Genomic DNA, 27,466 nt, shown 5'->3' on the forward strand with positions numbered 1-27,466 from the left:
TGTATAGATGTAATCAAGCGTAGCAGTCGAATTACCACAGGACCAAGTTGGTTTATATGCCGATGCATCAGAGATGGACAGATTAATGAGAGACAGGTTTCAAATCTTAATTTCTTTAATCCAATGTTGGATCTTCGGTGGAAGTTATTCTTGGGGTATTATCACTCTGGTAGTTGTAAACAAGTGAATATTAAGGTCTCCACACACTATAAATTGAATATAGTGAAATTTGGCTATTGCCGAATCAATGGCTTTGAAAACAGAGTCCATGAACTTTTCGTCACTGATTACAAACAGGTTCCAATATAAGTTCATTAAGCCTAGTGTTCCTTTGATCTGCACTAGTCCAGTTTTGTGATGATTGCGCTGGGAATCCAGAGGGTGTTCGCATATGGTCAATTGCGCTATTAGGGTTTAAGTTAAAGGACTCCAATTCCATCTTAGTGTCATTTCTGATCAGGGTTAACTGGCCCATTGATGGACATCCCTGTTATGCTGAATCGCTGTATTCATATAAGTCAGAAATCCATCACATATCGGTTGCTCAGTGATCCATGTTTCCTGTAGACAAATAAACTGAAATTTGTATAGCTCGTTGGTATTTGTATGGTAGAGGTGGGTAAATCCTCTTGTATTACAAGAGCATAGCGGTAGAGTATACTTTTCTTATGTTAATAGTTGTTATCTTTGCCATTTCCTAGTTGAGTACATTGAGGTGTTTGAACTCTAAGTCTCTCCAGATAAAATGCATGGTATAATTTGAGTATGGGATACTTCTATTGCCCCTATATGAAGTATACTCTGTCTTCGTAATCATGTCATTGGTAACCTTAGTGAGCTGTTGGAGAGTTTCATGTCTGGTGTAGTCAAGCTCATTTTCTTTTTTTATCCTTTGGTGTTTTTGTCTACCCACATCGTCCTCCTTGTGTCCACTGGTTGTGCAACCGAAGCCTAATTGTTGGAATTGGGGTTCCATATCGAGCACTTTATTCATATCATCTATGGAATTAAATTCTATCCATACTTCATCTGTGAACGAATCGTAGATAAATTGCACCTATTTTATATCTTCTGACCTTATAGATTGAAACAACGGCACTGCATGTAGAAGACGAAGGATGTTAGTTCTGTTTAAGATGAGTGTGTCATTTTTAGTTTCCAATCTTTCTATTTTCAGTTTGTACTCTCGTCAGTGCCCACGGGTCAAGAAAAGTTGGTAGTTTTAGTTCCATATCACATGTATCTAGATTAGAGTCATTTGTCCCTACTCTGTCCTCTTGTGATGACTCGAGTGCCTTGTATTGATGGTTCGTCGTAGTCGAATCTAAGATCAATCACTGTTGAGTGTTCCCAGATGGTGATATCAAGATTATTATCAGAAATGTCTTTGCAAGTCAGATCTCTGGACTGAAGTTGAACAGTATATCCTTCATATTGATCTAGGATAATCAATGAGCGGTCATCATCTGTTATTGTTTGGTCGGTTCTTGCGGGCTGTTCGTAATCCATATGGACTATAAGTTCATCAGTATATCTTGTTGGTGTTGTTCATCTATAAGCTGTGCTTGAACAAAATCACTCGGGTGTTTCTGATTTGTCACAGGAAGATGAGTAATTGTTTTTTGACTTGTTGCGTTGGATATAGAAAGCTTGGGTTGTTCCTTGTCCTTAACACGCACCAGTGTTGAAAGGTTTCTTTAAAAAGGCTCTGGAACCATTTTTCTTATTTTTCTTCGTTCTCCTTGTCACTTGTTGGCTTGATTTTTGAATGTTTTAGGTAGACCTCTGAGTAAATATCGCAAATGCTTCCGTTCCATTTGCTGGCAAAAGCGAATTGGCTAGCTTCATGGTAGTTGAGCTCTGAGTCGTTTGATACGCCGCATTTTCAAACAATGTCGTATGTTGTCCCGATATATAGGAAGGGGATGGGGCAGATCACCAGTATTAGGCTTATGGCCGCTATTTGCTCCAATATGTTTGTTAACACTTTGTCCCTCATTTGATCTGTTCTCATCAGTGGTTTGATGAGGGTTATTTTGCAAGTATCTTTATATGTGGTTTTACTTTTGGAATAGTGGAGGTTCCGTCATGGACTTTGTTCTATCACTTATCGGGTGAGTCGCAGCCAGCATTGCCATCATTGCAGTTGTCATATGCGTATTCCCATCGCGGTCATTTCTGGCAATCCCAAATAGTCTGGACTGCCATTGAAGGGTTGACTTTGCCTCTACATTAAGTCGGTTATGAATGGTATTCAAGAAGGCTTCCAGATGAATCTGCTTTGAGTGTATAAGGGCTAGCAGGGTCGCCTGGTCTTTTATTGCCTCCACACTGGATTCTTGTAATTTAATAAAATAAATCATGGCTTGTGTTGAGACTGCTAGTAGCAGATTCTGCATATCTAACATATTAGTTTCTTTTTGATGTCCTCTCAGTGGATTGCATTGACACTTAGTGGGTAGAACCTCCTCTTGTGCTTTTCTTGCTGCTCTCTGTGGATCCCAATTCTCATCTTTATCCTTTTTTGGTCTTTGTGACTGGCCTCCCAGGCCGGAGATTTGTTGGCGAGTTGGGTTCAAGACAGGCATTAGCGGTGTCGAGGTGGTTAGGGTTTCAGCAGTTATTGGGTTGATATAGTTACCAAACACTGTGTGCCTTTTTTTCGTGGTTGCTCATGAGATTTTCAATTTTTGTAATGTCTAGCGAAAGGTGCGCAGACCGAGTGTTAGTGGAATGCCACATTACTGGTGAAGGGGGCTCAGTCTTGATGTCATAGCAATACTGTTTTTTCCACATTTTTTGCCATAAGGGCTTTTTTCTTTTGTGTTCGCGATGTCATAGATAGATCGGCAGCGGGAGCCAGGCTGGAATCTTGGTCACAATGGTTGGAAGATTGCACTTGGTTTGTTTTGCAAAACTCTGTTATAGGTTCTTTGTATTTGTTATTGTGGAGGTCGCCACACGAGAGGAGCTCATTCAGCTAATTTAGCTGCATTCTGCACATTTTCTCTCGAATAAGTGAGGCGATCAACGGGTTAAGTGCTGGTGTGATGTATGCACAAGAAGTATTTAGCAGAGGCGTGACTACAGCCTTCCCCATGGTATCATCCAACAAACATCCATCCGTGCCATGGAGGCTTTCACTCACCTGTTGCAGGGATTCACAGTCTCGCTTCTTCACCTTGGGAGGCAAGCATATTTGTTTGAATCGGTCGAGCGGCAGGTCTGTTATCTGCAGCGCTTCAGCAGCGGAAAGAGAAGGTAAGTCTCTAGCAGACTGAGTTTTCTGACGCTGGCAGGTTACCAGACCTGCTGCAGCGGCCATGATCCAAAGCAGTGGAAAGACCCGCAGATGGAAGGAGTGCGATGTTATTGCTCCCTGTAAGAAAACGTAGCTGGTGCAGTCGAGTAGTCGAGCCCCGGGTCAGCCACGGGAAGTCATTCTGCCGGTAGCCGGTCTTCTTATCTTTTAAAACCCTCCTCTTTTGATAGAGCAGGAGGGAGGACTCGGCAAGCAGGCAATAAATAAATAAATAAATAAATACGTAAATAAAACACCAAAGCGTCTCTCGTAGTCTAGAGAAGACTCGGCACTGACTCCTGCGGTTTCTTGTAGCCTTTGTTTACAGCATGAGAGGAGGAACAAACACTTCATGTTTTGAGGAGGCTGAAACTAAGTTAAATCAGGTAAAAATTACAAATGCAAGCACTCAAAACTGTTTCTCAAAGAGCAGTTTCTGTAGTGAAAGTCCCAAAGCTCCGTAAATACAAAAAGTGTCTCTTCCATGTTTTAAAAAGGTAGAAACTACGCGAAGTCAAGTGAGAATTACATCTGCAGGCTCTCAAGGCAGTCAGGAGCCACAATCAGGCAGTTTCACTAGTGGAAGTCCCAGTGCTCAGTTGATATTGTGAATTCTTGGTTGAAAAAGTGAGGGCTTCCAAACATAGCAACCCCTGCCTTACCTTACCTCCGCAAGCAGTCACTTTTTGATTTTACTTGACTCCTCAGGAACGGAGATGGGAGGCAGAAGATAGCCCGTGACCCCACACGGACCGCTGCACTCTGCCAGCAGCTGAGTCCTGTAGAATGATTTGGTCCGCCTCCAAACAGCCGACAGCAATGACTGTTGTGGTCGTCTGAAGTCTATGGAAATGATGTTGCCTCCTAATCTCCATTACCTGCAAATGCTTCAATTCCCCTTCCAGCCTCCTGTTTAAGGTCCTTCAACTCCATTCTGGTCAGCTTCTTGTGGGGTACTGGGAAGAATAAGAGGATTACCATTAGCAAACTCAAGGCTCCTTTTGGGAATGGTAGAGTCCAATTTCTGGACTTTAAGTCGTTTCGCAGGGTGTTTTTATTGAAACAGGCTAGCATTTGGTTCTCTGCTTCTGTAAATATTGATATCCCTACTTGGCTTATTTTTGAAAAAGAAATGACTTCCCCAGTTAATGTTTGTGATCTCATTTAGATTTTTGGTCGGGTTTCCTTCAGGTTTTCTAGCCCTATCATGCTTTGTCTAATAGCACTCAGGAGTTTCCTCTTCCCTTTTAAAAGTGCTCCTTCGCAGTGGTTTACACTGTATTCATGGCTTAATAAATCAATTGCAGTTAATGGGAGGACTTTATATTGGAAACTTTGGCTAAAGAAAGGCATCGGGTATATTCACCAAATTTTTCATGGCCCCAATATGAGCTACTTCTGTGGTTTTAGGAAGAATTTCTCTGTACAGATGTCGGACCTCAATTTTATAACATCCCAATTAATGCATGCCTAGACACATTTGACAATTTTACTAATAATTAACTTATTATACCTGAAATGTTGGCTGTAGCATTTAATGTCAAGACTGCAAAAATCTATAATTTGCTATTGGATGTTAGACTACTGACCATGAAATGGGTTTCTGAGTCTTAGTGGAAAATTGACTGCGAAGAGGTTTGTGAAGAAAAAACATGACAGTGGTTATGGTCTGAAGTGAAACATGTATACCTTGGCCAATATCACTCAAAGCCTCTTTCTTTCTTCATAGAGCATAAATAAGCCCAATGAAATTACATAAACCAGAATTTGATGGGAACTGTTAGTACTGTAAGAACAATCCAGGTTCTCTCAAACATGTTTTATGAATGTTCCTATAGTCAAGGGTTCTGGATTGATGTTTGGAAACACTTCTTTTTAAAATTAATCTTCCACTATCCTTCACAAATATTCTACTTAGTAGCATTGTACTTAATTGAGATGTGATTTGTCATTTATTCTTTTTGATCTCTGTATTGCTATCACTATTAAATTAATTACAGCAAATTGGAAACAATTTCAAAATATCACTGTAAATGTTTGGTGGAATAATATATGTCATGTATAGAGACTTGAACAGTGTATGGCTAATCGTCCAAATGTATCAGCTAAACATGATATCAAATGGTCTCTCCTCACTAATTATTTAACCTTTCATAACATGTCTTCATGCGGCTAGTGAATATCTTATGACAATTTTACATCCTTCTAAATCTAGTTGTGGTATATTGCACTTCATGACTCTTCAACATAATGCATACCTCACCCTTTCCCCTCCTCCTCATGATCTATCATGTTTGCCTCTTCTTCTGTTCGTCGTTGCCCTGTTTGTCCATTATATTTATTCTTTATTGCAGTAGATACTGCCCATCTATTCTATAGGTATGCATACCGGTTAAGGTTTATATACTTTCTTTTGCATACATTTGAGGCCTCATTTATGTGTTGCTCAATGGTTTACTCATTAGTTACATTACGTATACTGAATTCTCATTGTATGCAAATATGTTAACTTAACCTCTGACATTGCATTGAAAGATTTTGTTTTGAACTTTCTCTTTCATAGTAATGCATGTTACATATACTTCTGCAATGTATTTATCATGTTTGCATGTGATCATGAACCTTAATAAAAATGTATTAAACTAAATAAAAAAATGGCGTTGCTCTGCGCGAACTCATTGTAGACCTAGACCACTCTTGCAACCTTCCTGAGACTAAGCCTTGCCACTCTGCTACCTAACCTTCATTGGGTTTGGATAACCTCTCAGTGTGTTCCCCGTTTACTAAAATAGGGTGACCTCCAAAATCCTGCCACCAGCGCTGATTTTGGAAATTCATCTTCACACATCCCTTTTCTGCACATTTAGCCATTATCGCATAGAGGCCTCTGGCTATGATCACTGGCAATGGCCAGTGGGGACGGACCGGTAAGGAGGACAAATCTCTGCTTAATTCTGTTAATCAATACCCCTGACTCCCTATTAGTGCCCGCTGACAAAACCTTTGTTGTACCTCACTCTCTGCAAGACCTGTGTCAGTGTATGTTCTATTGCGCAGATCATTAAGAATTAGAACCTCATCAGTGCGCTCAGGATAATTTTTCCCCAGTTTTCAAGGCATTTATTCTTCATGTTAAAAATATAGAAATCTGTATTGCATTTCAGTCATTCTGAGCTGGTTCTAGACTTTGAACTGCTTGTCCCTCACACTTGCAGGAGAAGAAAGACACCAGGATGTCAGCGTACTAGGGGAGCTGAATGAATCGACAGATTATTCCTCTGCCACATTGCGAATCCTTGCCAGCATGCCCAGCCGCACAATCGGTGAGTGAGAGGCGCAGACAAACTACCTACTGCTTTCACTCACAAAATCTAGAAGGTGCCAATAACGAGGCCTTTCTTTCTCTGTGTTATGCAGCTGAAGTATGGAACTTGCTTCTGCGCAATTTGAGGGCCACCTAAGATAATCAATTTTTCAGGAGATATTTAAAGACACATCTATCTCTTCCCTCAGTAGAAGTTGTTAAGAAGTTGGGAGGTCTGGAAGTTTTTTTGTGGGCTCTTCAGTGCCAAGAGGCCACGACTGTTGTTATATTGGTTCTAACACAAATCTTTAAAAAAAGGAATGGCAGTGGAGAGAGGCCCCACCATGATGTTGGTGATTGAGCGAGTTGCACCTACACTATCTGCGAGTCTTTCCAGCCTATCTGTGGCTTGGATGAGGGGGAACACGCCCATGCTGCTGGCAGAGCATGCATGCCTGCTGCTTTTGGCCTCCAGTTGAGGCCTTGATGGTTTATCATGGTGCAGGAAAAAAAGCTTTGTGGGTTTGTTACAGGAATGTGGCGGGTCGGCAGTCAAATGTTGTAGGAAATGGCTGGGCATGGAGGAGGAGTACACAGTAATACTGGCTAGTTAATAGGGATGCTTTGGAGGATGATGTCTGGGTTAAGGGCTAGGGATTCCTTAGTACAATGGTGGTCCACCTGTGGCCGATCCAGATGTTTTGGCCTACAACATCCATCACCTCTAACAAGCAGTCAACGCTGAGGGATCAAGTGAGTGCTAAGCCAAACCATCTGGAAGGCTGCAGGTTGCACAACTCTCCGATAGGACAATGATGTAATGCTTGGGGCTGGCCATTGCAGAACAGTGTAAATATGAGGGAGTCCTCCGGAGGAAGATTAAAGGGCTAGCTGGCCATCTAGCATATGTCTTAGGGATTAGGACTCTTTAAAGGGTGGTGTAATATAGCTGCCAAATGTGTCTGTGGACCCTGCAGCAGTCGATATGTGCCTTTGTGTAGTGACTAGAGTGTATGAGTCTTCAGTGTTTGCAGTTAGAGGTGCGTTACAATTCTGTGAGGTATGTGGAACCCAGGACACCTGGAGGTTCTAGGAATGTCAGTTAAGGACTTGGAGATAGGATAGGGACCAGAGTGGATGCATGTTACTTTCTCTCCCACCTCTGTACTGCTAAGCTGTAACTATGAAGAATAAACCATCCTGTTTCTATTTATAACTTACCTGGGTCAGTCTGGTTCCTGCTCCTTGTCTTATTACCTGGCCCAGGATACTACACTTTGCGTCTGAGCTTGCAAATTACTGTTGCTTAAAAGGCCAGGACTGGCTGAAGGTGTCGCACATGACTTTGGACCTCTTAGCATCATAGTGTACGGCATAGGGAGACATCTGGAGCAGGAGGCATGGATGCAAAGGGCTGCAGATGATGGTGTTGGGCGCCAGGGTCAAATTAAACATCAAGAGGTTGGTGTAAGCATAATATATGCCACTGGAAGATGGTTAAAGGATGTGTGGGGCCTATGCAGGATTTTAGTATTCAGCATGCCTTGGAGGAGGTTTTAGGTATCTGAGGAAGTAGAACAAGGATGGTGCTGGCTTGAGATGTGGCTCAAAGTGAAGGGCAAAGGGAGTGGAACTCTCCAGTGAATATTGTAAGGATTGAGACCTCTGATGAAGGGGATTCAGGGGCTATTAGACCTTAGTGGGATCATTAAGGGTTACGGAGGACGGGACAAGGATTGGGTGGGGCGCAGAGAGATGGGCATAGGTTGGCGGGGCTCAGAAGGTGGCATAAGTAAAAGGGAAATGTTAGGCCAAGGGCCTAATGATGCCACATTTGGTTTTGTACAGGACGCAGCAGAGGTGCTGTTATCTCTGAATACTACAACCGCACGATGCAGTTGCGCCGCAGAAAGAGCCGTCCATCTATACGTGATGGTGGACGTTCAGCGCGACCCAGCATCCGTCACTACAACCTGGAGATAGATCCCGACCTAGAGGAAGAAGCAGGTGAGTATCCCCAACACCACAGGTCCTATGTGTGGTGGATCAGGCCCGCAAGGTCATGAGACGAAGATGAGGATGAGGATGGGCTTCTGCATTTAGCCCGTTGTGTGAGAGCTGGTGTGAAACGTGTCCTGCATGAGTTGGTGTGTGGAGGTTGGAGTGATTCTGTTCTGTTGAGCCAGTGTGCATTATGCAACACCTGTGGACTCTGCATTGAAAAGATGGGAAGGATTGGGATTAAATGGGCTGTGTTGTGATAGCACTGACTGAGTGTACCATATGAGCATGGTGGGTATAAGCTGCACCTAGGTGGGTGAGGAGGCGGGGTATAGGTCCGGGGGATGGGTGCTTTCCACATGTTACCATGCATTCATGATGTTGTTCTCTCCTCCTTTAACCTTAGAGAAGCGCAGCCTTCTAGTGATGGAGCTGCAGAGTCTGTCTGCAGGCCAGAGGGATCGCATGCTTCAGAGCATGCCCCTGAGTCTGGCTGTGAAACGAGAGCTAAGGTAGGTACATTAACATCATCACCCACAGCCCCATTTATAGGATCTGTGACCTGCCACTGAGTGAGTGAGGTTCCCTCCCATGAATATATGTATGAAACCAATGCCAGCCAGCGCTTGCCAAGTAGTCTTTGCAAATACATTATATCATCATTGAAATGTAACAAAATATTGTAGGGTGTCCTGAAGGCATGTAATTAAAAAATCCATTGGTGCTACCAATAGTATTGCGATGCTGCCAATGCCTGGGTCCTGCTTGTAATATTGGGGACCTGCTTATACTTTTCAAAGTCTGCCATTAGAATTCTAGTGTGGATTAATATGCCAAGGAACTGTTCCTTGCACTATTCCATGTGGGCTTCTCTTAGAACATTGATACTGCCTAATGTGGCAAGGCTCTTCCTGTGTTATTGCTGTGTGGCTCCCTTCTGGTCTTCTGGACTCCTTCTCTTACTTCACACTGGTGCACCAGACGGGTTGGATGCTTCAGACAGTTTTGAGTACATTTTGGGACTAGGAAGAGAACAATTCTGCTTCCTCCCACCGTGCTCATGTCACAGCTGCAAGACGGGACCTGCACTGGCTTCCCGTCAAGCACAGAGTGATTCATAAGCTTCTCACTTTGCATTCTAAACATGGCCCCCAAATATCTCTCTGCTCGTCTTCAGCACTACACTCATGCGTGCACCCTCAGATCCCAGACTCAACTTAGGCTTGTACAACCCCGTTTCAAGCTGGCCAATGTGCGCGGCCTTAGCTTTGATGTGCTAGGTCCTACTGCTTGGAACTCACTCCCAATAACCCTCAGAACTACCAACTCGACCATTGATTTAAAAAAAGTGCTGAAGACCCTGCTCTTTAACCGTCCGCCTGATTGAGTACACGGCTGACCTCTTATGTATGTTGCGACAGACAGATGTAATCCTGATCTGACCCTTTATGTTATCCAACCAAGTCTGTCTTATTTCTGTTTTGTGTGCGCCCTGATGTCTGCGAGCGTGTGGCGCGGTATATAAAAATTCAAATAAATAATTGCCCATGATCTGCTGCCCCTCCATGTCCAATAATCCCAAGGAGGTTGGACATCAGTTTACATCCCTGGCGCCACATCCAACACTTGGTGAAACCAGTGTGAGTGTTTGGAGCGTTGGGGAGGGGAAGACGACCAAGCGTATGAACACTACGCAGAGAGCAGATGGGGCATGTGAACACTACACAGAGAGCAGATGGGGATGTTAAATAATGGGTATTTACTTTCTGTTTGCGCTGGCAGCTGAACGCGATTCTACGGCACACATGATGGCATAGCAATCTCAGAAGGTTGCATGGGGTCACAGTTGTGCACCCGGGTGACCCCTTCATTATACCCTTTTCATTTAAGGTAGGTGTATGCAACCTCCGGCTGTACAGATGTTTGGACCATCCGCTATAGCCAGCATAGTCAATGAGGAGGAATCATTTGAATCCCCATCCAGAACTTCTGTAAAACTGCAGACCTTTAGTTTCAGGTAACATTTTGTCAGAGGTGCATCCTAAAATTCCATGCCTTGGGGGAAAAATGCCTCGAAGGCTAGTTCTCGTAGTAGGCCATTGATGCAGGTGCCTGTATCACTACTCATGGTGGATATGACTTATGTTCTAAAACATATAGAGGTAGAACCAAGATCCTTGTGTAAATCTGAGTACAGGGAAGATGGTATAAAAGGCTATCTAAACATTAGCACCCTCTTAAAATGTTTTGACTCTGGGTACTTCATGCATGGCTATGCAATTACTAGGAATACACACATATAGTACATTACACACAGAGGTACTTGTGTAGTAATGGATATTTCATAATATTTCAAGCACTGTGATCAAGTCACAGTGACTAATGCTCCTTTGGTTTCCAGGTGAGCTCTCTGGATCAGACCTGTCCCCCCTCAATGAAGAGGTAATTGGACGTAGTATATGAGTACATGATTCCGCAGAGCCCCTTCAGTGTGTCCTGTCTATCCTGAGTAAGATGCGTCCATTTACCTGACTTCCCTAAATCATCAAACAATTGCCCCTTGGAAATCGCGATTGGTTTCAAGTCGAACATCATGACACAGACAACTGCTGCTAGGAAAATATCCATGTACTTGACCTTTGCAAATCATCAAGCAATTGTCCCATGGAAATCTTCCTGGGAAAAACTCTCGCCAAAATCCTTGGAGCACCTGTCTCATCTCAAGATTACCAAGTGGAGCAAGCAAACTGATGCCCCAGACCGACTCCCATCTCCAGACCTCCCGCCAAGGCCGATGATGGCTCTTTTAACAAGACAGGAACCTAAAACCTTCAGGCGCGAGGGACAAAAGTGACCTATAATTTCCATCTGCCAGGATCTGCATATTCCCACACTACAAACAATCCAAACACTATAAGGAAGCCAGGGTATCAACAGTAAGACAGACACAAGTGACCACAGTTCAAGGGTGTTTATTGAACTTCAACAAGGGTATGATAAACGCCTATCTAATCCTAAATCTATAGATGGGAGCAAGCTATGACCATGAAATAATAATAACGCAGTCCTAGTGGTGTCTTGTCAAAATAAAAAGGCCTATACTAAAATAGCTATTGCCATTCCTTACCTCTAAATACAAATAATGTGGGGTAGTGTTTATGAAAAAGAAAGAAGTGTTCACAAAAATGATATGTCAGGATGTTCAGGCCATTGGCCTCCCATCTCCACGTTTTCAGCACAGGATAAGGTGGATCACTCGTGCGTAGCACAATCTCTGGCTGCTTTAGCATAAGGATACAGTTCAATCCTTAGCAACAGGCCCTTCTGTGCACAAGTTCTTTGCCCATCAAAGTCTCTTCATGCAGAGGGCTTGATACTATGAAACAAAGTTATTTTCCTCTTACAAGTACTCAATTCGGGTAATTCACTCTTCACTCCGGATCCCCCTTTTCTGGGCTCAGACCCCCTTCTTAGTACAATTAGTCTCCGTCAGCCGGTTTCGGGCCAATTTCAGTTAGCATTAACCATTGAAGACCTTTGAATGTGCACAGGGTGTGGCTTGACCCATTGCAGGACCACTTCGATTTCACAATTCCTTTTTACCTTTGCCACCTTTCAGTTGGATACCTAACAGAGACCTTCGGATGAGCACCCATATGGCACCGGGCCACTCTGTTTACGGTATCTGTCTTGGCTTTAAAAGTGCAGTCACTCATCTGCTGTTTAATTATATTCACGTGGCTTGGCACATATGCTCCACACACTGTTCTCTTCAGTTTTCTCTATACAATGTTGCCGCTTGCAACCTTGGTTTTAACACAGACCGGTCTGGTATCAGCCAGCCCAACTCAGCGGCTGGGCTAACTTTACTGGCGCTGCTTTGTTGTAGGAGCTAAGGACAGTACCACAGCGGCAAACAATCCTCCCCGCCTTGGCTATTGCCGTGGGAGAGCCCCAGGTACCTCCGACACACAATGCAGGTATCTTCCACTTTGAGTCCGGGTCTTATGATTCTTATTCTCGAACGGCTCGTGAAAGTAAGTCTTTCTCTGAAAAGATCAAGGGCACTTCCCCCCTTGCACCCTCTATGAGCTTGCCGTCTTTCTCCTATTATTAAACTGCTATTTGGAACTGCTACTTCTTCGTGTGGATTGCCTTGCTCAGATTGTGATTTCGTGCTCCGCCTTTTATCTGTGTGGGGAAGTCTGATGGAAGTCAGGTGTGTATAATGATCAGTAATTGCCTGACCATTGTATTGGGACATGTCAGGTATACGACTCAGGTGTTAGTCCATATTCCCTCACAGTGAGCTGTCCATGAGAAGGTGTTCATGTTGGAAAGTGGGGAGGGATTGAGTTCCTAGTATCCTACCTGGTAGGATGGGGGAAATGTGTTACAGGGAAGGGCATACCGTGTCTCGTCGTCCGGTGTCCCACTTCCACTCCCTGAAGACCCCTCATCCAGGTGATTATCCCACACTGGTCCACCCCCAGGAACTGGATCCAAGAGCGATGGCCATGTACTGGCCACCTGGATGACACCTTCAGATTTCCTACAGGAGACCATTCAAGGTCATGAAAGTTGTAAATGAATCGATGTGCGCCCAGTAAAATTGAGTTTTACAAAATGTTGAGGCTCACTCCTTCGCATCCTCAATGGCAGCACTTCACCTCTGTGAACAGAAATCTCTGCATTCTAGCTCATCATGCTGAAATGTGGGACAGTATTCCCCATTGGGCGTTTGATCTCCCAATGTGAGTTAGTCATGTAGCTAATGCCACTCTTGTATACAGTTTGGTCATGTTGCCTTGTTGTGCAGCCAGTAGCGGGAAAGGGTATCATGGGTGATCTGTACTATGTTCTCTGTACTATATTCTCACTGCCCTACATGTTTTGCTTTTTTTTGTCGAGCATCATGTTACCATATGCAGGGACACCTCTCGGATCTGCTAACTACTCCCAATCTGTGTACTTCCTCTAGTTTTCATGGTGCTTGTATGTTTTGTTTTAGAACTTAAATCTTTCTGTTGGTCCTGTATGGGGCTCCGCTCGATGACATTTGAGTGTGAGTAGGGGAGCTCACAAGTGGGGTGTGAAGGTAACATTTTGCGTTTGTGTTAGTTGTAACATCACAATATTGCATACTTCAAACAAATGGTTACGTGCAGCAAAAATGTTCAGAGCTATGTTCCCCTTTTAACTCAAGCTATATACATGGCTGTTCGCTTGAGGCAAGATAGCGCTTCAGGGGTAGATCTAATTCTGTCACAGGGTAACGTGGAATATGCATGACTTCAATCCTATAATCTCCCTTACCTCTACAGGCTCCTACCTCTACAGGCTCCTTGCACAATACGGCAAGAGACCCTTTGTTCAAGGAGACCAATGTGAAGGAACTGTTGGGTCGATATCACTTTTGCCTCCGCGACCTGGTTAATTGCAAGAATTTGCGCTGTCGCATTGGTGTTTCATAGAACGGAGACTTTGAGTTCCTCGACTCCATTTGTTAAACTCAAAAAACAAGCTGCTGTGACTGCACCATATTACTGCGCCAGAAAGAAATAAGGCTGAATCCAGGTAGGGTTATGTGATAGGAAGGTTTAATTAAATTGCCTTATAGATTACACGTGTTTTGGCAAGGTGCCTTTCTCAAATCAGGGCATATCTAGATGCAATAAAGCATAAGTGAAAATAGTACATATGCATTCAAAAAACACCATATTCCATGTCACATTGCAAAGATCAAAAATGGGAAAGTCAAGAGAATAAAAAAGTGCAGTCAGCCATAACATAGAAAAGAAAAGTTCAGCAATTGACAGATTACCCATATGCATTTATATTAGAGTTCAAAAATGACAGAGAGAAAGGGTGGGGGTATAGGGGAGGATGAATAGGGGTAGAGAAAATCAGAGATATACAAAAAATGAAAAATTAGTGAGTGGTTGTGATGAATCCCTTTTGTGCTAAATGTGCAGTAAGGTAAAGGGTCCTTTCTTACCCAGCATTGTTTCTTGTAACCATTACTGAAGATGTAATAACTGGGATCAATCCCAACTGCGAGGTAGAAGGATGGATGAGGGAGGAAAAACAGTGGCCGTTTTTATCATTAGTTATACCAAGTCTGCTCATTACGTTCAGTTTCAGTTCAGACCTAAAGATCCTGATCTTGTTGTGTCAGGGGGCAAAGCTCGCGCTACCCTTGGCTCTATATAAGTGAAAATGCATTTTTAGAACCATTCAGGATTCTTGTTGCTCGCGCTGCCCTTGGCTCTATATGCCGTGAAGAGGCCAAAGATATCTGTCGTTTCAGAAGTGTAGACTTTGGTCTTAACACAGACAATGAGATGGCATACTTTCTGTAATATTTACTGTAATGATTTGTCCATCTACACATGAGATATAGTGAGGGACTAGCACATAATGCCATACATGTAGTACAATGACATGGACCCCTTTATCAAGCAATATGGAAATGTTATGTAACTTACAAGGACTATTACATATGAGTTTCGCGTGATTCCAAGCATCCTTAGAAATGTTACCTTTACATGACTATGAGTCCCACAATACACTGCTTTGGAATCACATGATACGAATGGGCATCCTTATTACCAGACCCCATGTTTAATCTTCCAACTATAACTATATGTTAACCAACATTTCCATCCTCTACACATGAGATACAGTCAGGGACTAGCACATACTGCTATACATATACAATAATTGCACACATGACATGAACTCCCTCATCTAACAATATGAATAAGTTATGCACCTTGCCAGGGTTACCACAAATTATTTTTTAGGCAATTCCAAGCATACTTAGAAACGCTACCTACGCAGGACCACGATTCCCATAATACACTGTTTTGTAATCACATGAGACGAACTGGCACTTTTATTATCAGACCCCATCTTTAGCCCTTCTATTACAATGAGGCTTTATAAATTAACCAACATTTCTTTTTCCAAAATATTTTGAAATGTTTTTGACTTAAGGACATTTAGAAACCTTTTTTGAAATCTCAGATAGCAGCCAAAACGGAATCTGAACAAACTTTGCCCCTACCATTTTCCTTACATTTCCAGTTAATAGACGATCTGTTACGCACATTTATTCCTTTCTAGTGACTGTCCACTATCAGGACGTACAACGCCTAGGCGTTTTTTATTTCTCTTTTCCTATTCTAAAACAACGCCCGAACACCTTCCAACATGGCCGACACTAACACATACACTTACAGACAGTCCCAATTGACACAAACAAGGGACCAAGTTACCAGGAAAACCATTCATTACATGGCAACAAGCAGGGATCACAGCTCTACTTCGCCAGGACGTGGAAACGACATTTTCAGGTAAACCCTGGGGTCTACGGTAGCCCACCCACCCTCATATCCAATCGCATCTAAATGCGTTAATTGCAATATACGGATGCACGGTCGTGTTAATACAGTAGCGCTCTTACCACTTACGGCAGTTAACATTGAAATAAGTGTTTAAAACATTGTTTACACGCATGAGTGCCAATTAATGACTTGTTTAGATACCCAAGTGCAATTTAGCATGCTCAGAAACTGTGCACCTTAATAAGAACTTCGAATGGATTCAAAAATGCATTTTCATTTACATGGAGACAAAGGCAGTAATTAGTAACGCAATTGTCAGTTCATGGCTTTTTACATTCAAAGAAGTGTTTAAAATATTCATACGCATGAGTACTAAACAATGACTCTTTGATAAAGTGCAATGTAGCTTGCACAGTAATGGTGTATCTCAACAAGGGTTCTTAAAAATGCATTTTCACTTACATAGAGCCAAGGGCAGCGCGAGCAACAAGAACCCTGAATGGTTCTAAAAATGCATTTCTCCAACATGGGGTCTGGCATGGATTCACATACTCATGAATATTCCCTTTCGTCAGGCTGGGAATCCTCGGTAAAGAAAAAAATCAATATCAGTTTTGTTTCTGATCTGTCTTTCTTAGTAGTAACCAATCACTGATCTCTGGGTCCTACTGCCCCCAGCCAATGACTGCCCTCTCCCTACGCCCCGCGTCTGGCAGCAATCCTCAGATTTTTACCGCACGTTCAAGTGTTGGGAGTCCTCGTGCTTTAGCTCTCGAGCTTTTATTTTCGTTTTCGCGCTTTTTCAGGAGATTTTTCTCATTATTTCAGTTAAGCGAGCCTCGAGCTCCACTGTTTCTACTTCCGATAACAGGGACCCGTTTCGGTATTCTTCTACGCGCCTCAAGGGTGACGTTTTCATCGAGTTACGCTTCTTGGAGGATTCCAGAAGATCTGTGGCCTACCTCAACGGACATGGCTCAGGACAAGGGAAGCTCGACGCCTGGATCCAAGCTATTCAGGAGCTGCCCAGGATGCGGATTGCAAAATGTTTTCAAGGAGGACGAGCATTCGAGATGCCTCTACTGCCTTTATGAGGACAAGACGCACGTGGAGAAGGACTGTGCGTTCTGCAAGAACCCGTTGGAATGGACCAAGCAAGATCGTCGTTCCCGCCTCGCCGCCTGGCTGGAGAAGGGCACAGCAGGTGAGAAGGCGAAGAAAAAGTCTGAGTGGTCTTCTAAGTCCTGTGAGGGCGCCCCGGCGACGGGGGCCCAACAGAAGGCCAAGCACCGCGAGTCCGCGGGCACCGGGAGCGCCGAAAGGTCGGGCTCCTCGGCTGCCAGGCAGGGCGCAACTTCCCCGGCACAATCAACCACGAGCCAGTGCTCTGGTTCATCACCCCCACCTCGGGCCCCTCCGTCCATCGAAATTGGCTCTTTTCACACCATGATAGCCAGGGCATCCAAGCTCTTCCAGCTCTGCCATGAGGAACAGAAAAAGGAAGGTTTTCTTTACCAACGGCGGGAGGCCAAGAGAAAGACGGTCCTCGCGGTGCTGTTGCTCGACGACATCTGGGACGAGGGGATGGCTATCCTCAAGGACCCTTCCACGACACCCGCCAAAAGGGACCGGTATGAGAAAAAGTACTGGGTCACCGATGCCGGCCCCTTGTGCCTCAGGGCCCAGCCCACGCCGGACTCTGTCGTCTCGGCAGCGGCCAAGAAAAATGCAGCAAGTGCGGCGGCTTCAACTTCCACTTCCCCTGCGGACGGTGAGGGCAAGAAGTTGGACTCCATGGGACGACGAGTCATCTCGTCGTCCTCGGCGACGATGATTAAGTCGGCCAATGCCTTAGCGATTGTGGCCCGTTATGACAGGGAGCTTTGGTTCAAGATAGCTCTGCTGTTAGACTTCCTACCGGACGACAAGAGGGCGGAGGCCCTACAGATTCTGCAGGAAGGTGAGGTGGCGTCAGATCACGCCATAACGGTGGCAACGGACATTGCCGATACTGGATTTCGCCAGCTGGGCAACGGGGTTTGCCTCAGACGACGGGGATGGCTCAGGGCGACAAACTTTCGCCAGGACGTCCAGACCATAGTGTTGGACATGCCGTTCATCAAGACAGACACGGAAACAGCCCGAGCCCTAGGAGTCCTTCAGCAACGATGGCCCTTTCGGAGCTCTGGAGGCAGACGGGGAGCCTCCAAGGGATCCAGCGGTGGCTCGTCTACTTACTGCCAGGCGGCCCGCTCCTCGTCCCAGGAGGCCTACAGGGGCCGCGGCAAGCAAGGAGGGTCTTGCCGCTGTCGGCAAGGAGGCCAAGGTGGCAAGGCCTCTTCCAAGCATGACTGAATCGTCCGTAGTGTCAGGCCCCCACCGAAGCACCCCGGTGGGAGGCCGGCTGACGAAGTTCGTCAGCGTGTGGGAGTCCATCTCCACCGACCATTGGGTGCTGGACACCCTGGCCCGCGGACACTCACTAGAATTTCAAAAGAAGTGCCCTCGCAATCCTGCCGTGGCCAGGAAGGAGAATCGCATCCCTCAACTGCTGTTGGAGGTAAGGGCGATGCTCAGGAAAGGTGCCATCGAGCTCGTCCCCAAGAGGCTCCGGGACTCCGGAGTATACTCAAGATACTTCCTCGTCAGAAAGAAGACAGGCGGTTGGCACCCCATCCTGGACCTGCGTCAGTTGAACAAGTACATCAAGGCACAGAAATTCAGGATAGTCACTCTCCAGCATGTGCTGGGACAGCTGGAGGAGGGCGACTTCCTATCGTCACTGGACCTGGAGGATGCTTACTTCCACATCCCCATTTTAAAAAGACACAGAGAGTTCCTCAGATTCGTAGTCCAGGGGCGTCACTACCAATTCAGAGCCCAGCCGTTCGGATTAAAGTCGGCACCCAGGGTGTTCATCAAGTGCCTCGCACCTGTGGCGGGGCGGCTGCGCCTGCAAGGGATCCACATCTACCCCTACCTGGGCGACTGGCTAATCCGTGCAAGGTCAAGAGAACTCGCCGTCGAACACACGGCGAGGACCGTCCGCCTGCTCACGGAGCTGGGATTCGCCATCAACTACCCCAAATCCCATCTGGTCCCGTCACAGGTGGCACTGTTTCTGGGAGCGAAGTTCGATACAGTGAGGCGATTGGCAGCTCCGTCGGAAGAAAGGACGAAGGCCATTTTGGGCAAAGTGCAGCGCCTGTTAGCCACGCATGTGGCCAGACTGAGGTCCATCAAGTCCCTCCTCGGGATGATGTCCTCATGCATCTACCTGGTGCCCCTTTGCAGACTTCGGATGCGTCCGCTGCAAGAGTTCCTCGACGCCCGCTGGAATCAAGCGGTGGGCAGCTTCGAAGACGGGATCCCGCTCGACGAGGAGTTCCGTCGGGCAGTTCTATGGTGGGGTGCCCGTGCACACCTCACGGCAGGCATGGACTTTCAGGCCCCGGCGTATCAGGAGACGGTAACGACGGACACCTCCCTGGAGGGATGGGGGGCCCACACCGGAGATCTCCACGCAAGAGGCCTCTGGCTCCCGGAGGAGAGGTCTCTCCACATCAACATCCTGGAGCTACGAGCCGTGTTCTGGGCGCTCAAATCGTTCCTTCCGTCCGTCAAGGACAAAGTGGTGAGGATCTTCACCGACAACACCACCACCATGTTCTACATCCGGAAGCAGGGAGGTACCAGATCCCCAGCCCTGTCCATGGAGGCCCTGGATCTGTGGCACTGGGCTGTCGCCCAGGGGATGTTTCTGGTTCCCTTCCACCTGGCAGGAATAAAAAACACCATCGCCGACTCACTCAGCAGGGAGCTGCGCTCGTGCCACGAGTGGGAACTACGCCAGGACCAGGTGGATTGGCTCTTTCAACAGTGGGGCAAACCCCAGAACGACCTGTTTGCGACGGCGACGAACTCCAAGAGCCAGAGGTTCGCCAGCAGGTTCGCACAACCGAGGAGCATGGGCGATGCTTTCTTGTTCCCTTGGGACGGCCTGTTCCTGTACGCGTTCCCTTCGTTGCCGTTGCTGCTCTGTCTCATCAACCAGCTCAAGAGGTCCAGGTGCAGGATGATCCTCGTCGCACCGGCGTGGCCGAGACAGATCTGGTTCCCGGACCTTCTGGACTTGTCAGCGTCCCCACCTATCAAGCTGGCGACGGAAGCGGATCTTCTCTCCAGAGAAGGAGGCGTCATTCTTCATCACGACCCCGAGTTGCTGAACTTGCAAGCTTGGCTCCTGCAGCACTAGAGTTTGGAGGATACGATATCCCGGCTGCCTGCAGAGAGGTTCTTGCAAAAGCCAGGGCGTCCTCAACTCTCAAATGCTATGGACATAAGTGGAAGAGGTTCTCTGTCTGGTGTCGTGCACAGAAGATTAACCCTCTGCGGATTACTGCCCCTCCATCAAGATACATCTGGCTGCCATCTCCCGATACACCAGACGGGCGTCCTTGTGGTCTCATCGCCTGGTGAAGGAATTTATGAAGGGACTATTCTGATCATTCCCGCCGGTGAAGGCCCCTGCCCCGGCGTGGGAGCTCAACGTGGTGCTGACCAGGCTCATGGGGGGCCCCATTCAAGCCTATGCATTTGGCGCTGTTGAAGGTCCTGTCGTGGAAGACAGCATTTCCCGTGGCCATCACCTCCGCATGACGAGTGGGAGACATCCAGGCCCTATTTTGCAAGCCTCCATACTTTACTTCTCACGACACCAGGGTGGTGCTGAGGATGCACCCCTCCTTTATGCCCAAGGTGCCGTCAGACTTCCGCCTCAACGAGCCCTTGGTGTTGCCAGTTTTCTTCCCGTCGCCTTCGTCTCCGGCCGAGAGGACTTTGCACTCGCTGGATGTGGCTAGAGCGCTGAAGTTCTACGTGGACCGCACGAAGAGTTTTCGGAAGACATCACAGCTGTTTGTGAACTTTGGACCTGTGAATCAAGGGAAGACTCTCTCGAAGGCTTCCATTTCCAGATGGCTCTCCGGCTGCATCATGCACTGTCAACGTTTGGCAAACCGACCGCTGCCCGGCCGTCCGAGAGCCCATTCGACCAGAGCGATCGCTGCTACCACGGTGTTCCTGTCTGGTGTGCCCCTGCTGGACATCTGCAGGGCTGCTACGTGGAGGTCGACGCACACCTTCACAAGATTCTACTGCGTCGATCGGGACTCCAGGGAGGAGTCCAGGTTTCGGCCAAGCAGTGCTGCACAACCTGTTCGCTTAAGGTGAGCCTGGTGAGGAGGTAAGAGATGCTTAATGTTGAGTTGTTGTATTACTTAATGTTGAGCCTGTTGCCACCTCCCGTGGTTGTGCTTGTGTATACTGCTATGTATTCTTATACTCATGAGCATGTGAATCCATGCCAGACCCCATGCTGGAGAAGGAACAAGTTACTTACCTGTAACTGTTGTTCTCCAGCATGGGTCTGGCATGGATTCACATGCGAACCCTCACTCCTTCCCCTCTGCAGCTCTTCACTTGGTCATACTGCCACTTTACGTGCTACCAAATATGAGGATGGCTGCCAGGGGAGGGGCTTAGGGAGAGGGCAGTCATTGGCTGGGGGCAGTATGACCCAGAGATCAGTGATTGGTTACGACTAAGAAAGACAGATCAGAAACAAAACTGATACTGATTTTTTCCTTTACCGAGGATTCCCAGCCTGACGATGGGGAATATTCATGAGTATTTGAATCCATGCCAGACCCATGCTGGAGAACAACAGTTACAGGTAAGTAACTTGTTCCTTTCACTTATATAGAGCCAAGGGCAGCGCTAGCTTTGCCCCCTGACACAACAAGATCAGGATCATTAGGTCTGAACTGAAACTGAACGTAATGAGCAGACTTGGTATAACTAATGATAAAAACCGCCACTGTTTTTCCTCCCTCCCCCATCCTTCTACCTCGCAGTTGGGATTGATCCCAGTTATTACATCTTCAGTAATGGTTACAAGAAACAATGCTGGGTAAGAAAGGACCCTTTACCTTACTGCACATTTAGCACAAAATGGATTCATCACAACCACTCACTAATTTTTCATTTTTTGTATATCTCTGATTTTCTCTACCCCTATTCATCCTCCCCTATCCCCCATCCTTTCTCTCTGTCATTTTTTAACTCTAATGTAAATGCATATGGGTAATATGTCAATTGCTGAACTTTTCTTTTCTATGTTAAGGCTGACTGCACTTTTCAATTGACTTTCCCATTTTTGATCTTTGCAATGTGACATGGAATATGGTGTTTTTTGAATGCATACGTACTATTTTCACTTATGATTTATTGCATCTAGATATGCCCTGATTTGAGAAAGGCACCTTGCCGAAACACGTGTAATCTATAGGGCAATTTAATTAAACCTTCCCATCACATAACCCTACCTGGATTCAGCCTTATTTTCTTCTGGCGCAGTAATATGGTGCAGTCACAGCAGCTTGTTCATTGTCCAAGGAGGGTCACGCTCATTTTACAAAGGGCTGGGGTTTGTGTAAATGGTGTTTCGAACTACTCCAGGGAGGAGGTAACTTTGGTCCATCATTGATTGCAGTGACACAAAAGGTGATTATATTGTATGTGAACCCGGGAAAGGGCTATAAGGAACTCATGGTGGCAACAGTAAAAACAGACACAAGTGATCACAGTTCAGGGTGTTTATTGAACTTTATAATGGGTGAGATAAACGCCTAATCTAAACCTAAATCTAAGATATAAGCCAACTACGACCATCAAATAATAATAAGGCAGTCAAAGTGGCGTCTTTGTCAAATAAAAAGGGCCTATACTAATAAAAATCTATTGCCAATCCTTACCACTAAGTTACAAAAAGAGTGTGGGATAATGTTCACCAGAAAAGAAAGAAGTGTTCACAAAATGATAAGTCAGGATGGTATGGAGGGATCTCCCTCCCCACATTTTTAGCACGGACAAGGCTGAACTTCTGAGCACAGCACATTTCTGGGCCTCTCCAGCACGAGGCTCATAATTCAGTTGCACTATACCAGAACCTTCAGGGTCAAGTCTCTTCTATGCATAGTCTCTTGCCTTGGAAGGCCTGATCAATCAAAACAACAAAGAGTTCCTTCTGTAATCTTGTACCTTGGGCAATTGCTCTTTGCCCCTTGGATCTCCCTCTGCTGGGCTTGGATCCTTCTTGCAACTTGGGCCTCCCTCCATCGGGTTCACTACGGCCTCTCGAATGCAGCTTGCAACTTCCCACTATGGACAACCCTCAACCGGGTTCGCTCTTGCCTACACAGAGTTCACGAGTGTATTACTCTTCACCCCAACTCATAGGCATCCCTCAAACCGGGTTTCACGTTTGCCAAATATACAGTTCACTTTCATTGGCTTTCTTTTTGGCATCCCTCTGTCGTGTTCACATAGCCATCTTTACCATAGTTCATACGTTGCAAACACAGTTCATGGTTTGCCTCAACTCATCAGAAAGCTTGGGTTCCCTTTCCTTAGCTTTCCTTCAGAATCCCTCTGTCGGGTTCACACTTTCCTTGTTCCTTAATGTTCACAATCTTTCCAAAGAGCAAAGATTTTCCCTTCCCCCTAGTTTTCTTTTGGCAATGCATAGGAGACTTTAGATTGTACAAGGGATTTGTTGCAACCCTTGTTGGACCACTTTGACATCTCACTCTTCCCTTTTCCTAGGGCCTTCTGGTACGTCAGCTGTACTCCCTGGTCTTGTAATTCTCTTTCTGGAGGCTTTGCGGGTCAGAGTAGAAAAGGGCAAGGGCAGTTCCCCTTCCAGGTCTCGCTGCCTTTCCCCTCCATTTGAACTGCCGGTTCGGTGTAGCTGTTTCCTCGTGCGTTTAGCCTTGCTCGTCGTGTGCTCTCATGCTCCACCTTTTGGGAAGTAACGGGTCATCAGGTGTGCGTGGTTACTATCAATTGCCTGACTCTGCCTGACCCATGTTTTGGGATGTTAGGTGAATGGCTATGGGGTTAGTCCATTGTCTGTTACGGGGTGAGAAAGTGTTGGAAAGGGCAGATTTGTAGGACTGGTAAAATTAATAGAGGGGGCTGTCAAAACGATAGTGTTCTGTCGTGGCAGACTGGTAGTTTGGGAAATAATCAGGGAGACGTGGAGAGCAATGACTGGGAGTGTTCAGGTAGAAAAAAGGAAAGCAGGGATTCTGGGAGATGTAGTCCCCGAATGCAACAGGGTGTGGACTTTTGGGAGATGTGTCAGATGTGAAGTGTCGTTGAATATAGGTAGGGGAGATTCTTTGGGTGGAAGGGATGTAGATGTAGAACCACCTAAAAAGGCCTCAGACTTTGTGCTCCTCTCCTTCTTCTATGGTATAATACCGCACCTCACCTGGGGTATTCCCGCGAGCATAACCCCGGGCTCCCCTATCCAGGTGATCCTCCCTCGCTCGTCTGCCCCCAGGGTTGGGATCTGAGAGTGCTAGCCCTTCCAAGGTCACGTGAATAAAGGATTCTCCAGGTCTACTTGAGAGAAAGCCCTCAGGTTTCTCACAGGGCGCTCAGCCAATCAGGTGGCTGGAACAGCGGGTGAGAATACACATTCCCCGCCCGCTGTCCCAGCCACCTGCGGCCCTTCCCCGGTGGCGCCATTTTCTTTTTGTGTTGTTTATGTGGGAAGGCAACAGGGAGCCTCTTCTAGTTTCCTTTCTCACCCCATCCTCCCCCAAAAATTCCAAGATTCCCCTTTCCCACCCTCTTCCTCCATCCCCACTCACCTGTGGGACTGGAGCAATGTGCTTTGGTCCCGGCGCTCCTCCCGTCCCCCGGACGCCGCAATAGATATGGAATAGGGACTTTGTCCCTTTTCCATATGGCAGCAGCCAACTTTTTTTTTAAACGCAAATCTCTCGAGGAACAATAATGAAAGACATTTGCACCCCGGATGAACCCCGGGGTGCAAATGGCTTTAATGCCCGCTCAGGAGGGCGGACATGGCTGGTAACAGCCCACAGCACGAGCTGCAGGGTTGTTACCGGCCATGTCCACCCTCCTGAGCGAGCATGAATGCCATGTTATACATCCTATTGGGTGAGGTTCAAATTACTCTGGTTAATTTGTACACTCCACAGTGCTTATCACCCTCCCCATCCCTGAAACTTTTTAAAACTCTCTTCCACATCTCATTCACATCTCATCGGGTCTAAGTTTGTATTTGGTAGCAATTTCTAAATGACCTTTAACTCAAACGTTCTTGCTCTGGTTCCGGAGTACAATCTAGTTCATCCAGAGTTATACGTTTCTTACGTAAGCCAGATAAAGACGGTAAGAAATGTGCATCACTGTCACTGCTCAACATTGTCATCATATAAAGGAGACAGAAATTACATTCCCTCACTCAACACTGATCTTTACATATCGTATGATGCTAAACGACCCTCTTTATACCAATAGTCTTGAAAAAATAGACCTAGTACCTAGTTGTTTTTTTACAATATCAAAAATAGTTTATTTTAATAGGTTGAATCACAACCCAACTTATTCTTTTATAAAACTAACTCTAAAACAGAATTTTCAGTAAAATGGACCCCACAACACAAAGTGGATACATCTACAATACAAATTACTAGTTTCACTCACATACATTCCTATAACATGACAATACAATACATCCACATATAAAATTTATATAATGATTTAAACATTTCCAATCACTGAGTATTATTGACTCAGATTAAACAGTCCCGACATGTTTCAGTTCCTCGTAGCGCTTAATGCATGAACCTTCTTCAGGGGAAGAACACTTTTAATTTTATTCTCCACCATGTAATCCAGGGCCCCAACAGTACTCTTCAAACCGTACTCCTATAATTATTCAATACACAAAGAAAAACAGGGTATCACTACAGATCAACATCATCACAAATACATAAGTCAGCTCCATAATACTAACTATATTCCAGTAACATTGAAATATGTACCTATGTACTGGTAAGATCAAATGAACCAAATGGTCACTACATACCTCACAAGTAGGATTACTGCAGTGTAGGTGTGCCACAATGCACCCGAATAACCTCCGACCTTTTTAAATAAGTCTGATAATGTTCTCTTAATGGTTCTTTAGTAACCAGGAACCTGATTTCAGCTGAAAAAGGAACATCAAACAAACAGTGGTGTGAACAACACAACCACTACTCCCTCACTTCATCACAAAATCACGTGACCGCAACAACTATGTAGAGCTTCGATAAACCTGCCCATCTAAGTGGTGCCCCAACGTTTATCCCCATCATTCAATGTGGTCATACCATCCATGTATCACCCCTATAGTGCTGTTAAAACTACAACCTTCACCATAGCAATATCACTAATTCGAAACAATATATACATATATACCTATTACGCCACGCCAATACTCCTGCGTGGATGAAGAGATTGTTTACATATTCTTCATCACTGGTAAATAGTCCAAGAATGTAACCTACAACAGAAGAAACCGGATCAATGTTCTAGCTAAAAAATATCACATGTATTTCTGTAACGCGCTATGCCCAATACAATGTAGTTTACTTAATATCAACCATTATTTGAAAAAAATCCAAATAAATGCTCGTGTAAGACGATGGTCCATCATTTCATACCCTATAGTAGCGTCTACAGTACAATGTACTCAATATCAATAGTTGTAACCTTAAATGAGGACGGAAACTTCACCCAATGTGGCTCCGGCAACCAGGAATAGATTCCAGTCAGTGTGGCGGTTCGGCTGCTAACACCATGCTCTCGTAATGAGAAGCAGTTGAAGTTCACTAATGCTGAGACAAAAACGAAGGACTAACCTTCTTTGTTTCATGGAACGTAGCGCATACTATTGCTAAGACATAAACGAGGGACTAACCTTCTTTATTTCATAAACATAGTAAACAGATTTACTCGATCATGGGTAATGGACCGATATATAAACAATATCTCTAAACTACAATGTACTCAATATCAATAGTTGTTACCTTAAATAAGGACGGAAACTTCACCCAATGTAGCTCCGGCAACCCAAAAATAGATTCCAGTCAGTGCGGCGGTTCGGCTGCTAACCCACTGCTCTCGTAAGGGCACTATTGCTGAGTCATAAACGAAGGACTAACCTTCTTAGTTTCATGGAAAATAGCGCATACTATTGCTGAGACATAAACGAAGGACTAACTTTCTTTATTTCATAAACATAGTAAACAAATTTACTCAATCGTAGCTCGTGGACCCATATGTAAACAATATCTCTAAATTTTAAAAACGTAGCAAAACCACTGGTCCAGTTATTGTCAACATAAATAGTAACTACGCTCCTGTAAGAACTCCACCATAAACAGAAAATAAACCAACTCACATACACCTACCACGGTGGGCCAAATGGTGACCACAATTACAATTTACACAGGATTCCATGTAAATTGTAATTGTGGTCACCATTTGGCCCACCGTGGTAGGTGTATGTGAGTTGGTTTACGAGGAACTGAAACATGTCGGGACTGTTTAATCTGAGTCAATAATACTCAGTGATTGGAAATGTTT

The 27,466-nt window shown here is 45.5% G+C and overlaps 1 protein-coding gene across 4 annotated transcripts in view; it reads left to right on the plus strand.

Moving 5' to 3' along the window:
* TMC6 (transmembrane channel like 6) overlaps positions 1–27,466 on the plus strand; it is a 608,423-nt gene that overhangs the window by 292,195 nt on the left and 288,762 nt on the right. For all 4 annotated transcript variants that reach the window (XM_069655255.1, XM_069655256.1, XM_069655253.1 and 1 more), the window contains exons 4-6: positions 6,517–6,624; positions 8,454–8,612; positions 9,013–9,118. In XM_069655255.1, the coding sequence (XP_069511356.1) occupies positions 6,517–6,624; positions 8,454–8,612; positions 9,013–9,118 (373 nt within the window). The remainder of the gene's footprint in view (positions 1–6,516; positions 6,625–8,453; positions 8,613–9,012; positions 9,119–27,466) is intronic.

The sequence above is a fragment of the Ambystoma mexicanum genome, chromosome 3q (assembly GCF_040938575.1).
Source record: "Ambystoma mexicanum isolate Mex_15411 chromosome 3q, UKY_AmexF1_1, whole genome shotgun sequence".
Classification (NCBI taxonomy): Eukaryota; Metazoa; Chordata; class Amphibia; order Caudata; family Ambystomatidae; genus Ambystoma; species Ambystoma mexicanum.